The 14014-nt window shown below is 33.0% G+C and overlaps 1 protein-coding gene across 38 annotated transcripts in view; it reads right to left on the reverse strand.

Moving 5' to 3' along the window:
* Positions 1 to 12000: 12000 nt before the first annotated feature.
* The window catches only part of LOC134234941 (myosin-2 heavy chain-like), a 35702-nt gene continuing 33688 nt past the window's right edge, over positions 12001 to 14014 (reverse strand). For all 38 annotated transcript variants that reach the window (XM_062717020.1, XM_062717013.1, XM_062716983.1 and 35 more), the window contains 3 exons: positions 12768 to 12893; positions 12571 to 12612; positions 12001 to 12370 (listed from right to left, as the gene is read on the reverse strand). In XM_062717020.1, coding sequence (XP_062573004.1) covers positions 12183 to 12370; positions 12571 to 12612; positions 12768 to 12893 — 356 coding nt within the window. In that variant the 3' untranslated portion in view covers positions 12001 to 12182. The remainder of the gene's footprint in view (positions 12371 to 12570; positions 12613 to 12767; positions 12894 to 14014) is intronic.

Below are 14014 nucleotides of genomic sequence, written 5' to 3' on the forward strand. Positions count from 1 at the left end.
ATGTATGCAGAGAATAAAATTCTCGTTCGTCTTACCTTGTTTAGGTATAGTCGTCTATTCGCAGGTGTCGATAAGAACAGAACGTGTAACGCTAATATATATATAACACCATGTCGAGAAAAAGAAACGAAAGTAGAAATAACAGTTTCAGAAAATAAACTGGATTTAATTCACTTTAGAACATAACCTACTTATTCAGCCAATCAAATGCTTCCATTCCTCGCGAAGAATTGATTCCTCATGGTGAAGAATTCTTCTATTTCTGAAAAATTCAACGGTGTCTGATTGGTTCACTTGACAGTTAAATGGATGTGTCTTCATTGGTCTTTGTTCAACACACAAAAAGAAACTATTCAAAACCCACGTGCTGTTTACAACGATATTTAAACTTTCTAAGCCTTGCTACACTTTTTTCCCCACTGTAATCTTTTGTCGCTTTTCTGAATATTATTTTTTTCACATTTCGGTACATACAGAAAATACAACCATAGCCATGCATATCAGAGACGAACATTGTCTTTGAAGACAGATTTTAATCACAATTTTCAACAAATTTTTATTTAATACAAGACAGCGATACCCACTCCTGCTGACTAGGGCCTTGTCATCTTAACACAATCATTTTTCAAAAAATATAGATATTACGATTCGTGTTACATGGGTATTCATTTAGTTCCAGTAACTTTAATATCTTCACCATACCATTTCCCCAGTAAATCAAGCTATTTCATATAATCTCTTGCGCCAACCTGACTGGGTTGGGAATCCATTCTGAAACCGCGTGTGTTCGATATTGATTGCGTGCTCGATATGTAAACGAGCGGTCAAGTTGAGCCTTATATATGAAACAGCCGTGGGAGGAGTTTATTTTTAATCCATTCATTTGATTGGCTGAGGTTCTGTTCTAAGTCAGTAGGATCATATGAAGAGAATCTTCGTCATAAAGAATGGGCTCCGCTTCGCTCCGCCCATTCTTCATGACGAAGATTTCTCTTCATATATGATCTTATTACCTAAAATCTCCTGGTGTCTTGATATTTATAACAATACACTGTACACATGCTTCATATGTAGAGAGAGACTGGGTCGATGGGTGGTTGTATTTACTGCAAATAGAAAAGTTTTAGTTCTTTAAAAAAAAAACAGTATGCCCTACAATTCTTTTTAAATCAGTAAACTGAGTGGTGCCTTATTTTTTCTATACATCAAAAATATAAAACAAAAGTAAAGAGATGAATAATACATTTTCTTGTATGTCGAGTTTTTTGTCTGTCAAGTACGCAGTTTTTTAGCTCACCTGAGCCGAAGGCTCAAGTGAGCTTTTCTGATCACATTTTGTCCGTCGTCCGTCCGTCTGTCTGTTCGTCTGTAAACTTTTCACATTTTCGACTTCTTCTCAAGAACCACTGGGCCAATTTTGACCAAACTTGGTACAAAGCATCCTTGGGTGAAGGGGAATTTAAATTGTTAAAATGAAGGGACATATCCCCTCGCAAGGGGAGATAATCAAGAAAAGAGAAAAAATGGGTCATTAAAAAATCTTCTTCTCAAGAAAAGACAAAAATAGGGTTGGGTCAAAGTTTTATATTGAAATATTAAAAAATCTTCTTCTCAAGAACCACTGGGCCAGAAAAGCTGAAACTTATGTGGAAGCATTCTGGGGTAGTATAGAAATATATTCTAAATTGTTCAGAAAAACTGAAACTTATGTGGAAGCATCCTGGTAAAATGTAGATTATAAATTGTTCAAATCATGACCCCCGGGGGAAGGGCGGGGCCACAATGGGGAATCAAAGTTTAATATAGAAATATATAGGAAAAATCTTTGAAAATCTTCTTCTCAAGAACCACTGGGCCCTTAGAGCTGAAACTTATGTGGAAGCATCCTGGTATAGTGTAGATTCTAAATTGTTCACATCATGACCCCCGGGAGAAGGGCGGGGCCACAATGGGGAATCCAAGTTTTACATAGAAATATATAGGAAAAATCTTTGAAAATCTTCTTCTCAAGAACCACTGGGCCAGAAAAGGTGAAACCTATGTGGAAGCATCCTGGTATAATGTAGATTCTAAATTGTTCAAATCATGACCCCCGGGGGAAGGGTGGGGCCACAATGGGGAATCAAAGTTTTATATAGAAATATATAGGAAAAATCTTTGAAAATCTTCTTCTCAAGAACCACTGGGCCAGAAAAGCTGAAACTTATGTGGAAGCATCCTGGTGTAGTGTAGATTCTAAATTGTTCAAATCATGACCCCGGGGGAAGGGCGGGGCCACAATGGGGTATCAAAGTTTTACATAGAAATATATAGGAAAAATCTTTGAAAATCTTCTTCTCAAGAACCACTGGGCCAGAAAAGCTGAAACTTATGTGGAAGCATCCTGGTATAATGTAGATTCTAAATTGTTCAAATAATGACCCCCGGGGGAAGGGCGGGGTCACAATGGGGAATCAAAGTTTCATATAGAAATATATAGGAAAAATCTTTGAAAATCTTCTTCTCAAGAACCACTGGGCCAGAAAAAGTGAAGCTTATGTGGAAGCATTCTTGGGTAGTGTAAATTCTAAATTGTAGGAATCATGACCCCCGGGGGAAGGGCGGGGCCACAATGGGGAATCAAAGTTTTACATAGAAATATATAGGAAAAATCTTTGAAAATCTTCTTCTCAAGAACCACTGGGCAAGAAAAAGTGAAGCTTATGTGGAAGCATTCTGGGGTAGTGTAGATTCTAAATTGTTCAAATCATGACCCCCGGGGGAAGGGCGGAGCCATTATAGGGGAATCAAAGTTTTACATAGAAATATATAGGAAAAATCTTTGAAAATCTTCTTCTCAGGAACCACTGGGCCAAGAAAGCTGAAACATATGTGCCCATGGAAGGATCATGGGGTAGTGTAGATTTCAAAATGTCTAAATTATGATCAGTGGGGTAGGGTGGGGATGCATTATGTATAACAAGGGGGAATCTGGTAAAGAACAGAATGGTCAAAGCTTCTCAGGTGAGCGATGTGGCCCATGGGCCTCTTGTTATGAGAAAATTTTGAACGTGAACATCCCAAAATAACCAAAAAGGGGCACTGTGTTGCATTTTGTATCTGTGTGTGTGAATGCTTGCTCGAAGCAAGATTGAAATACTTATATCTTTCTATACTTACAGGCACGCAGCATCAGTGGTGTCCACCACCCCATTCCCACCCCCACCCCCCCCCCACTTTTCCCACACATAACATTTTACTATTGAAACCTCTTTTTGTTCGAGTATATTTTATAGTTAGATAATGTTAATGACGTAGAAGAAAATGTTTGGCACTTTAAGTACTTTGCCCCCACCCCCATCCACACCCTCATACAAAAAAGAATTTTCAAGCTAGGAAAAGTTTTTTCCCCCGACCCCTTTTTTTTGCTAGTCGAGTCCTTTTTTCAGGTAGGTTGAATTTTTACATTCCAAAATGATGCTACGCCACTGACTTACTAGTTATAAGAGATTGAAACGTAAAAGAACCACGACGGTCCATCTTACGAGGGTCTAGAATGTTTCACCTATGTCATAAAGCTGTACATATATATTAAGAGACGTGTTTTGGTCTAAATGGAGAAAAACTTGAACTACAGGGTAATTTTCAAATTTTTGATCCTCAACATGTGCCGATCCAGGAATTTTACCAGGGAGAAGAAGGTGCTCTAAACTAACAAGAAATAACATTTAAAAATAAATGTCAAGAAATGAAAGTACACATACAGCATTTCAGAAAAAAAGTCGAAAATGCTATTTTTAGCATATAGGTCACAGTCAAGGTCACAAGGTCAATGACCTTGATGTCATTTGAAGGAACTTTATTAGTGGAGTAAGCATGCCAAATATGAAGTCCCTTTTTCCTATGGTTCGAAAGTTATGGCAAAAAGTCGAACATGCTATTTTTTAGCATATAGGTCACAGTCAAGGTAACAAGGTCAATGACCTTGTTGTCATTTGAAAGAACTTTATTAGTGGAGTATGCATACTAAATATGAAGTCTCTATCTCCTATGGTTCAAAAGTTATGGCAAAAATTGGAAGAAGCTATTTTTAGCATATAGGTCCCAGTTAAGGTCACAAGGTCGATGACCTTGATGTCATTTGAAAGATCTTTATTAGTGGAGTACGATACCAAATATGAAGTCCCTATCTCATATGGTTCAAAAGTTATGGCAAAAATTGGAAAAAGCTATTTTTAGCATATAGGTCCCAGTCAAGGTCACAAGGTCATTGACCTTGATGTCATTTGAGAGAACTTTATCAGTGCAGTAGGCATACCAAATATGAAGTCTCTATCTCTTATGGTTTTTAAGTTATGGGGAAGGTTAAAGTTGACAACAGACAGACAAACAAACAGACAAACATATAAACAGACAAACAGACATTTTTCTTAAAGTTTTAAATTAGGTCTTCCGTCTTCAATTCTATTGTTTCAGACAGAAGGACAAAAACAATATACGCCCTGGATCTATCGATCCGGACGAATAAAAATATCAGGATTTACAACACTTTGAAAAGTTTCTACCGTCCTGAGGTGGTTAATTTATCATACAAAAGGGATTGGTCGATATTTCTTTAAGTAGAAGTACAAAAAATGAAAGTAATATAACGATACGCCCCTTATAATTGTTTTGTACAGTGACCTATTTTTCGTATACCTCAACGTGTTCAACAGAAATAACACTGAAAATATAAAAGTAATAATACATGTAATTCACAGTAAAATTTGCCTTATCCCCAAAATTTTTGGACGGATTAGACAACATCTGAATTGGAGATAATTGAACCGTTAAAGCAATTGAGTTAAAACATCTCATCAGCAATGCGTATAATGCCTTCGCACTGCGTGGTTACATAATTATATACATGCCTTGAGGCAATCGCCTGCAAAGCCAACTGTTCATTTCTTGACGATAGCTAAAAATAATTTTAAAGAAGACAAACAAACACATTTTTCTTAAAGTTTTAATTTAACTACGGATTGTTATAGTTCGAAATATCTGACGTTTTCCAAGCTTTTTTACGATTTTGATGTTGTACGTGCCAGTGAGTCTTTACCAGTGTTTACTGGCACGTAACATATCAAATTCGTGAAAAAGCTTGGAAAACGTCACATGTGCTTGTGGGCAGGAACCCGACCCCCGAATATACACCCCGGGCCCAAAGATATTTTTATTCATCTTTTTTCATAATTTATCTTCTAGTACGTTACGAGGGTCATTCATTAAGTAATGCAACTTATGGTTTTCCGTAAAAAATACATGGTATTTTTAGATTTTCTTTTCACGGTCTATAAGTTACATTCATTCTCTTTTACAATCCGAAAACTACACGAAATTTGCTTCGGTATTCACAAAGTTCTTACAATTGAAAAACGGCATGGTCAATACACTGAGCAATTTTTAGCTGAAAAATGGCCGCTCAGGTGAAAATAGAAATGCGAGCATATATGAAAAACTGCATATTGCTCGGAAAAGCGTTCAAAGACACCTATAAAGATATGGTTAATGTCTATGGAAAGAGTTTAATTTCATACAGTACAGTCTGCAGATGGATGAAGAAATTCAAACAAGGAGAAACAAGTCTGGAAAATCGAACACGTACAGGACGACCAAAAAGCGTTATGATCCAAAGAAATATTGATGCTGTGAGTACAATGTTAACAGAAGATGCAAGATACACAGTGGAAAATATTGCAAGGGCCCTCCAGGTTTCAACGGGAACAGCTCACAAAATTATAACAAAAAAACTTAATCTTAGGAAAGTTTCAGCCAGGTGGGTGCCTCATTTACTGACTGAGGAACAAAAGAAGACAAGGGTAAAAATGGCGAAAAAGCTCCAAATCTTTTAAGAATTGTGACAAGAGAAAACTTTCCAGTATAATAACAGGTAATGAGACCTGGGTCCACTATTTTGAGCCTCGAAGAAAAGTAGATAATAGAATGTGGCTAAAAAATCCGTTATTGCAAGAAGATATCAGAGTTCAAAGAAGGTTTTGTACAGCATTTTCTTTGATTTTAGAGGTGCGATCGTTCAAGTTCCTGTACCCAAAGGAAGAACCGTTAATGGTTTGTTTTACAAAAACAGAATTTTGAAGAAAGTGAAACATATCTTCCGTAAACGACGCCCAAAGACAGCCCTTCGTGGAATTTACCTGCTGCATGACAATGCTGCCGCACACAAACATAAAGAGGTAAAAGCTTTTCTGAGGAATGAAAGAGTTACAGAGTTGCAACACCCGCCATATTCGCTAGATCTGAGTCCATGCGACTTTTTTCTCTTTACTAAAGAAAATGTTGTCCGGAAGACGCTATGGCTCCAGATCGGCCATTGGCAGTGCCATCTATCAGTGCCTTTTAGGTATACATAAAGACGAGTATGCAGAGGCTTTCCGGTCTTGGATAAAAAGACTTGAAAAGTGTATTAAAGTAAATGGGGAATATTTCGAAGGATTGATGTAATAAATTATTTGAATTTAAGGTTGCGTCATAGTTTTATGTATCCAGTTACATTACTTAATGAATGACCCTCGTATATCTATTTTAAGCGCTTTAGAGTTCGCCATTTTGAATCGCCATTTTGAGCTAACACAACCTTTAAAATTATAAGACTACATTTTCCAAATTTAAGTGATAATATTAGTGTTATATCATCACTTTCATAGGTGCATTACGCTCAGTAAGATTAAAATACTCTTTCTCCAATTTGAACGACATTAAAAAATAATAGAAAAAATGGATATCCACCATTTTGAATCTCCATTTTGACTTATAACTCACAGCTGCACCATCATTAAGTTGTAGAAAAGTGAGATGCAGAGGAACAAATACCAATCTGCGGTGTATGGATTTTTGCAAATGTAACATTCTGACCAAAGCAGAATATAAAAACAATAGACAAATAAATCAGAGAAATTTTGAATTAAGTGTAGAAACGACTACATTTTCTGAATTAATAATATTAATAATGTTTGCATTCTTTTATCATTTTTATAGTTGCGTTACACCCAGTGAGATATTCACACATTAATTTTCCTGTTTGGGCAACATTAAGAAAAAATAGGAACATTGGATGTCCGCCATTTTGAATCGCCATTTTGACCTTCTTAACGCTTTTTTCATTAAAGCCCGCATATTTGTCGGAATCAGCATACCCGAAATAGATTTAAAAACTATGCTGGGCTAGATAATGATTATTTGCCGCTAGAACTCATTTCTAGTCTTCTTTTTTTAAAAATCAGCACCAGACTAATTATAATATGGCGTATATCGTCATTCTTCTAAATACTGTAATAACCATGTACCCTGGCGTTTCGTTTTTTTTTTATGTATTTCAAAGATAAAGTTTTTATGATAAAGTGTTAAATATAATATATGATCGCCATGCTAAGATATTATTTTTTCAATCTCATTTTATTAAATTACATGCATGCAGAGAATAAAATTCTCGTAAGTCTTACCTTGTTTAGGTATAATCGGGTATATTCGCAAGTGTCGATAAAAAAACAGAACATGCAACGCTAATATATACATAACACTATATGTCGAGAAAAAGAAACGAAAGTACCGGTAGTAATAACAGTTTCAGAAAATTAACTGGATTGGATTCACTCCAAAATTTAATGGTGTTTTGATATGTATATTACTAATAATACACGCATGCTTCATATGTAGAGAGAGACTGGGTAGATGGGTATTTACTGCAAATAGAACAGTTATATTTCTTCAAAAAACAGTATGCCCTACAATTCTTCTTTTAATCAGTAAATTGAGCGGCGCTTTATTTTTTTCTATACATCAAAAATATAAAACTGCTAACAAAAGTAAACAGATGAATATTAAAGCCTTTTCTTTTATGTAAATTTTTTTTGTCTGTCAAGCAATCGCAGTTGTTGATGAGAAAATTTGAAAGTGAACATCCAAAAATAACCAAAAAGGTGCAGTGTTGCATAATATATATGTATGCGTGAAAGCTTGCTCGAAGCAAGATTAAAATATTTTATCTTTCTTTACTTACAGGTACGCAGCATCAGGGATGTCCACTACCCCATCCCCAACCCCACTTTTTAAACACATAACTTTTTACTGTTGAAACCCCTTTTTGTTCGAGTATAGTTAATACCTGGTAGTTAGTTAAGGATAATGACGTATAAGAAAACGTCTGGCACTTGAAGTCGTCCCCCCAGCCACCCACACCCTCACACAAAATTTTCAAGTTTGGACAAGTTTCTTCCCCCTCCCCCTTTTTTGCTAGTCGCGTCTTTTATTCGGGTAAAAGTTGGATTTTTACATTAAAATATGATGATACGCCACTGACTTACTAGTTAAGAGATTTAGACGTGAAAGAACCTTGACGGCCCATTTTACGAGGGTCTAGAACTTTTCGCCTATACTTTAAAGCTGTACATACTAAGAGACGTGTTTTAATCTAAACGGAAAAAACCCTGAACTTCAGTATTAATTCATTCACACTTATATTGGAAAAAAAAAACTTTCTGGGACCTTCATTTCATAATTTTTTCGGTACAGATATCACATTTAATTTTCACAATAGCGAATTTGATGCATTCAGCGTTCAACAGTATTACTTTAAATTAAAGGAGAAAGATAACAAATAGGGACCATGTTTGCTTTTCTGTTGTTTAATGGCCCTCTCCAGAATTTTCACTCATATGGAGAGGCCGCAAATTGCCGGTGAGGAGCTAAAATTGTGTCCTATTATCTGCACTTTTCGCCATTGAACAGTGAGGAATCTTTTCCATGCATCTATTGTGGCACGGGACCTTGTTTAAACTATTTCATCCAAAGGATCGTTCTCGACAGGGATAAAGTTCCTGTAAAAAAAAATAATGATCAGCTTTAAAAAGTAGTCTCCGCGACCAGTAGGCGTAATTTATGTTTATAAAGTGATTATTATTATTCAAAATAAATATTCACTTTGAACCCTTCTAGGCTCGTAAGATTTTTTGGTTAAAGTTATGGTTCCAGTTTATTGATTTTTTTTTTATTTTGGACAATAACTGTTTGAAAGTATTGGGTATATGGTTTCTTGTAAAACAAGGTTTGTCTTATTATCTCTAAGTATGACGTAGAAAGGTTTCATACTGAAATGCCAAAGCTTTCCGAGCCTTATCTATATAAAGAAATCTTTTGACTACGGTGTTTCAGAGGTATTGGTATTGCAGTAAATATGATCATTCTTGCTCCAGTAAAAATTTAAAGAAAAAATCTAAATCAATGTTACACAAAATATTTTTTATAAAATTACAAAATTATAATTTTGATTATATACTAATCTATATTAACATATTTGTTGTAATGCAGCATCACTTCACCTTTTTCAAGCATTTATCACAATTTCAAAGTAGTGAATATAAAATTTAATTGTCATTCCATTTCTGTTTTAGTTAAAGTTCTTTATAAATTTTCAATACTGATGATAAGGGAAGAACAACGGCTGTTTATCAAGAGTATTGCCCAACGATTACGAGAGTAATGAAACTGGGCATATGTCTGTTAACAAACTTGTTGATAATTACATTCAAAGGAGTCAAAACCAAAATAAATGCTGTAAGAAACATACATGTTTGGAATTTTCAAACACCTCTATATATTACCTGTAGAATTTATAATTTCATGTAACGGTGATTATATAAAGTAAACAAAAACATGCAAAAAATCCTGACCTTAAAATTTCATTTTTGAGGACCTGCAAAATTTATATAAAATTATCAAAATTAACCTTATGATAAGAAATGTTATTTTATTAAAAGAGTAAATGTCATTAATAAACCTGCTGGAGTACTTATTAAAAATTTGGAAAATGGCCTAAAAAGAAATCTTGTTAGAATTAATTCATGTAAAACAATAACCAAAAACCACCTCTTCTCTTTGTATAATTTAATAAAATGCACAGGATTAAAAGATAAATTATAGAGAAAAAATAAAAAAATCTTCACAACTATAAAACTACAAAACTGAGCACGCATATAGAAAAAAAACGAAAATGTTGAAATCAAAATTCTATTTGATCTTCTTTTTCTAAAATATTTTGATTGAATAAAAATATATTGAATGTGAAACATAGTTATGAATTTTGAATTTTCTGAGGACTTTGTATTTTACAATTTTTTGGATATTGCTAAATCAAGAAATATACTTTTAATCACCCTAAAATAATTATGATGGCTAAAAGGATAAAAAGTTACATCAACTAAATCCCAATTTCATTTTTTGTGCAAAATTGATAAGCATGTGGAACATTAACTTGGGGAAAAAATGAAATTGAGCGGTCTGAAAATTCGATGAGAGCGTCTGAGAATAATGGATGGAAATTATAGTTTGAACGTTAGACTGTAAAAAATGGAAATGACATGCATATCTCCAATCTTGCCAGTATTTATATGTTCCGTGGTCTTATGGTTTACTTTTCAATTAGATGACTAACTACATTTAACATAATTACTAATTATTACGTAGGTCACATCATGTTTATTATTTTTTTTTGATTTGGGAATGATCTATATATTCACTTTTATGAAGCCGTTCATTGTCCCACAGTTTCTGCTTTCGATAATCAAATTGACTGTTATAGCTCCAGGTTATACAGGCATCTGTCTTTTAATTCAAAGCTCTCAGATATTTCACGTTCTTCGTTTATTTTTCATTTTCGGGATCTATATAAAATTATTAAATAAAAAAAATAAATATAAAAGCTTTAAAAAGTAGTCTCTTACCAGTAGGTGTAATTTATGTTTTTAAAGCATTTATTATTATTCAAAATGAAATTTTACTTTTAATTTGTTGTTACATTAAAATTTTTTTAAAATTAAATTATGGTTACAAGTAACTTATTGATATTTGTTTTTTATATTTGTACTATAATCTTGTTCGGGTATTAGTATTATGGTTTATTTTAAAACAATGAAGGTTTGTTTATGTATTTGATAATTATTAATAAAATATCAAAAAGAGGAAATGTCAAATTTTCATTCTACTATATAAAGAAAACTTTTTCTCTTACAGTGATTTTCAGAGGTATTGGTATTGCAGTAAATCTGATCATGTTTTCCAGTAAAAATTAGAAGAAAAAATCATTAAATGTCAATGTTACACAAAATCTGGAAGATAAAATTACAAAATTATAATTTTGATTACATATTACTATATTAACATATTTGTTGTAAGATAAAATCATACCCTTATTTGTTATACAAGCATTTATCACAATTTCAAACTAGTGAATATAAAATTTAATTGTATTCCATTTCTGTTTTATATTTTAAAGTTCTTTATAAATTTTCACATACTGATGTTCTAAGGGAAGAACAACGGCTGTTTATACAAGGGTGACCTGCCAAGCGTTTGTCACAAAAGTAATGAAAATTTTTCTTGGACTTATATTCTGTTAACAAACTTTTTAATTATATTCAAAGGAGTCAAAACCAAAAAATGCTGTATCATGAAACATACATGTGGATGGAATTTGGAAACACCTCAACAAAGAATATTACAAATGCATAATGTCATGTAACGGTGATTATATAAAAGTAAACATACCATGTGCAAAAAATCCTGGACCTTGAAAACTCACGTTTGGAGGACCTGCAAAATTTATTAAAATTATCAAAACCAACCTTATAGATAAGAAATGTTATTTTATTAAAAGAGTAAATGTCATTAATATGTACCTGCTGGAGTACTTAAAAATTTGGAAAATGGAAATAAAAAAAATCTTGTAAATCAATATGTAACATTTGTCATTCTTTTTTTACATTCAAACTCATTTTAAACTGGCACTTTTAAAAAATAAGGAATGAACATTTATTGTTCATTAATGATCGATAAAAAATCTTGAAATACTGGCGACTCAGCATAAAACAATTTATCTATTTTTACTGACATTTATTTGGGAAAAATCAATTTTTAAAACCTTAATTTAAAAATATTATGACCTTGATTTTTTTGATCTATGTGTTACTGACCGTAATTTGGGATTGATCTATTTTTACTGACCGTAATTTGGGATTTATCTATTTTTACTGACCTTGATTTGGTATTTATATATTTCTACTGACATTTATTTGGAATTGATCTATTTTTACTGACCCTAATTTGGTCTTTATCTATTTTTACTGACATTTATTTGGGATTGATCTATTTTTTTACTGACCTTGATTTGGGAATGATCTATTTTCGCTTGTACCATCAGCAGCCTCGGCTTGTTCCCTCAGTTCTCTGCTTTCGTTTCTTGACTGTTCTAGCTCCTCAGTCAAACCTTGGCATCTGTCTTTTAATTCAAAGCTCTCCTGGTGATACTTGTCACGTTCTTCTTTTAATTTTTCATTTTCATCTATATAAAATTATTAATATTTTCTTTTGAAAGTAAAGGTCTAACATTTTACTGAAATAGTCTGTATCAAAACAATGGAAGCTGCAATTGCATAGGTTTTGCACAGCATATTCTCATGTTATTCGATGAAATTTTACTTTTCTTATTTGTTGTATACATTAAAATTGTTTCCGCATTATACATATTACATGTATACTTACAAGTAAGCTTATCTATATTCCGTTGAAGACCATGTACATAATCTTTAAAAATAAATAGTAAATTATTGTACATAATTTTAAACTACTTAAATGATGTGGGTTTGGAATTTGGCATGTGTTTGATAATTATTAATAAATAATATCAAAAAGAGGAAATTTAGGTCAAATTTTCATTCTACATTAATATTTTTTTAGACCTTTTTTCTCTTCCAGCGATTTTCTGTGACTCTCCGCCAGAGAACGGTAATTTCGTAAATCTGCCGTCATGTTTTCCATACGGTGGCCATTAGAAGACAGTAATTCATTGAAATGTCTGTTTTTATCTGGAAGATAAAATATAATAAGGGTGCTAAATTTAACAAATTACGGTAGTAAAAATTCCTTTTAGATAAAATAATAGGCTATATTTGTTATACAAGGGGCGATTTGAAAACTAAGTGAATAACTTCCATAAAAGAAACAGTATTTGGTTTCAGTGTTGATTATATTTTAAATAAGTCCTCTCCGATTTAATGCACATCTGCCATCGTTCTGCTCAGGCTCGAATCAAGTGATATACGTGGTCACGTGACCTGCTCCTTAGCGTTCTGTCACAAAAGCTGAAAGATTTTCTTAGTCTTATATTCCTTCTATGCAAGATATATTTTTTATAACAAAAACAGTCCATTTGTCAGAAATGGCCAAACCTCGGCAACAAAATTGGCAGATATGTTAATTTTTCCCCATAATTAGCATGGAAACCATCAAAACCCAAATCCTCTGTCTAGGGAGAGTCGTTGATTCGAGGTGGCTAAAGAATGGGTGCCCTTTTTCATATCTAATATCAATAAGTAATATTTTCATATCAAAAAGTTCGTGGACTGGCGCAATAAAATTGAAACCTCTTTAGGTATAGCAATGAATTTTATTCAACAAAAGGACACTTTATCAAGATAATGGTATGAGATAGAAGAATCGGACTTTGAAAAATGTGACGTTTTTGGACGTCATAAAATTTAGCGACGACAGGGCCGGGTGATCATATAATGTCGTTTTTATTTTTTTATCAATTTGGCAAATAATGAATTTATGAAGTTAAAAATTTCAACATTTCTTTATTTTTTGTTGTTTTATGTTCCTTTTAAATTTTGAAAGCACAGACTATGTAGTGTTAATTTTTTTCGCCTCAGTCCACGAACTTTTTTGATAACCCCTCGTATGTTTAAAATCAAAAGTAAACGATATCTTAGGCATTTAATAATTATAATATATTATCATTCAAATATTCAGCATATGCTCTTTATAGAACTTGTGTATGGCAATAATTATTATGTGTACTAAATTTTATTCTAATCTGAATTGTGGTTTTGTAGATATACAGTAAAACTCGGTTATAGCGAAGTCTTTGGGACCTGTGAATTTAATTCGCTATATCCGTATAACGAAATACGAATTCGCACAATGC

Source organism: Saccostrea cucullata, unplaced genomic scaffold (genome assembly GCF_032062105.1).
Source record: "Saccostrea cucullata isolate Sc308-1 unplaced genomic scaffold, CSIRO_AGI_Scuc_v1 ctg617, whole genome shotgun sequence".
NCBI classification, from domain to species: domain Eukaryota; kingdom Metazoa; phylum Mollusca; class Bivalvia; order Ostreida; family Ostreidae; genus Saccostrea; species Saccostrea cuccullata.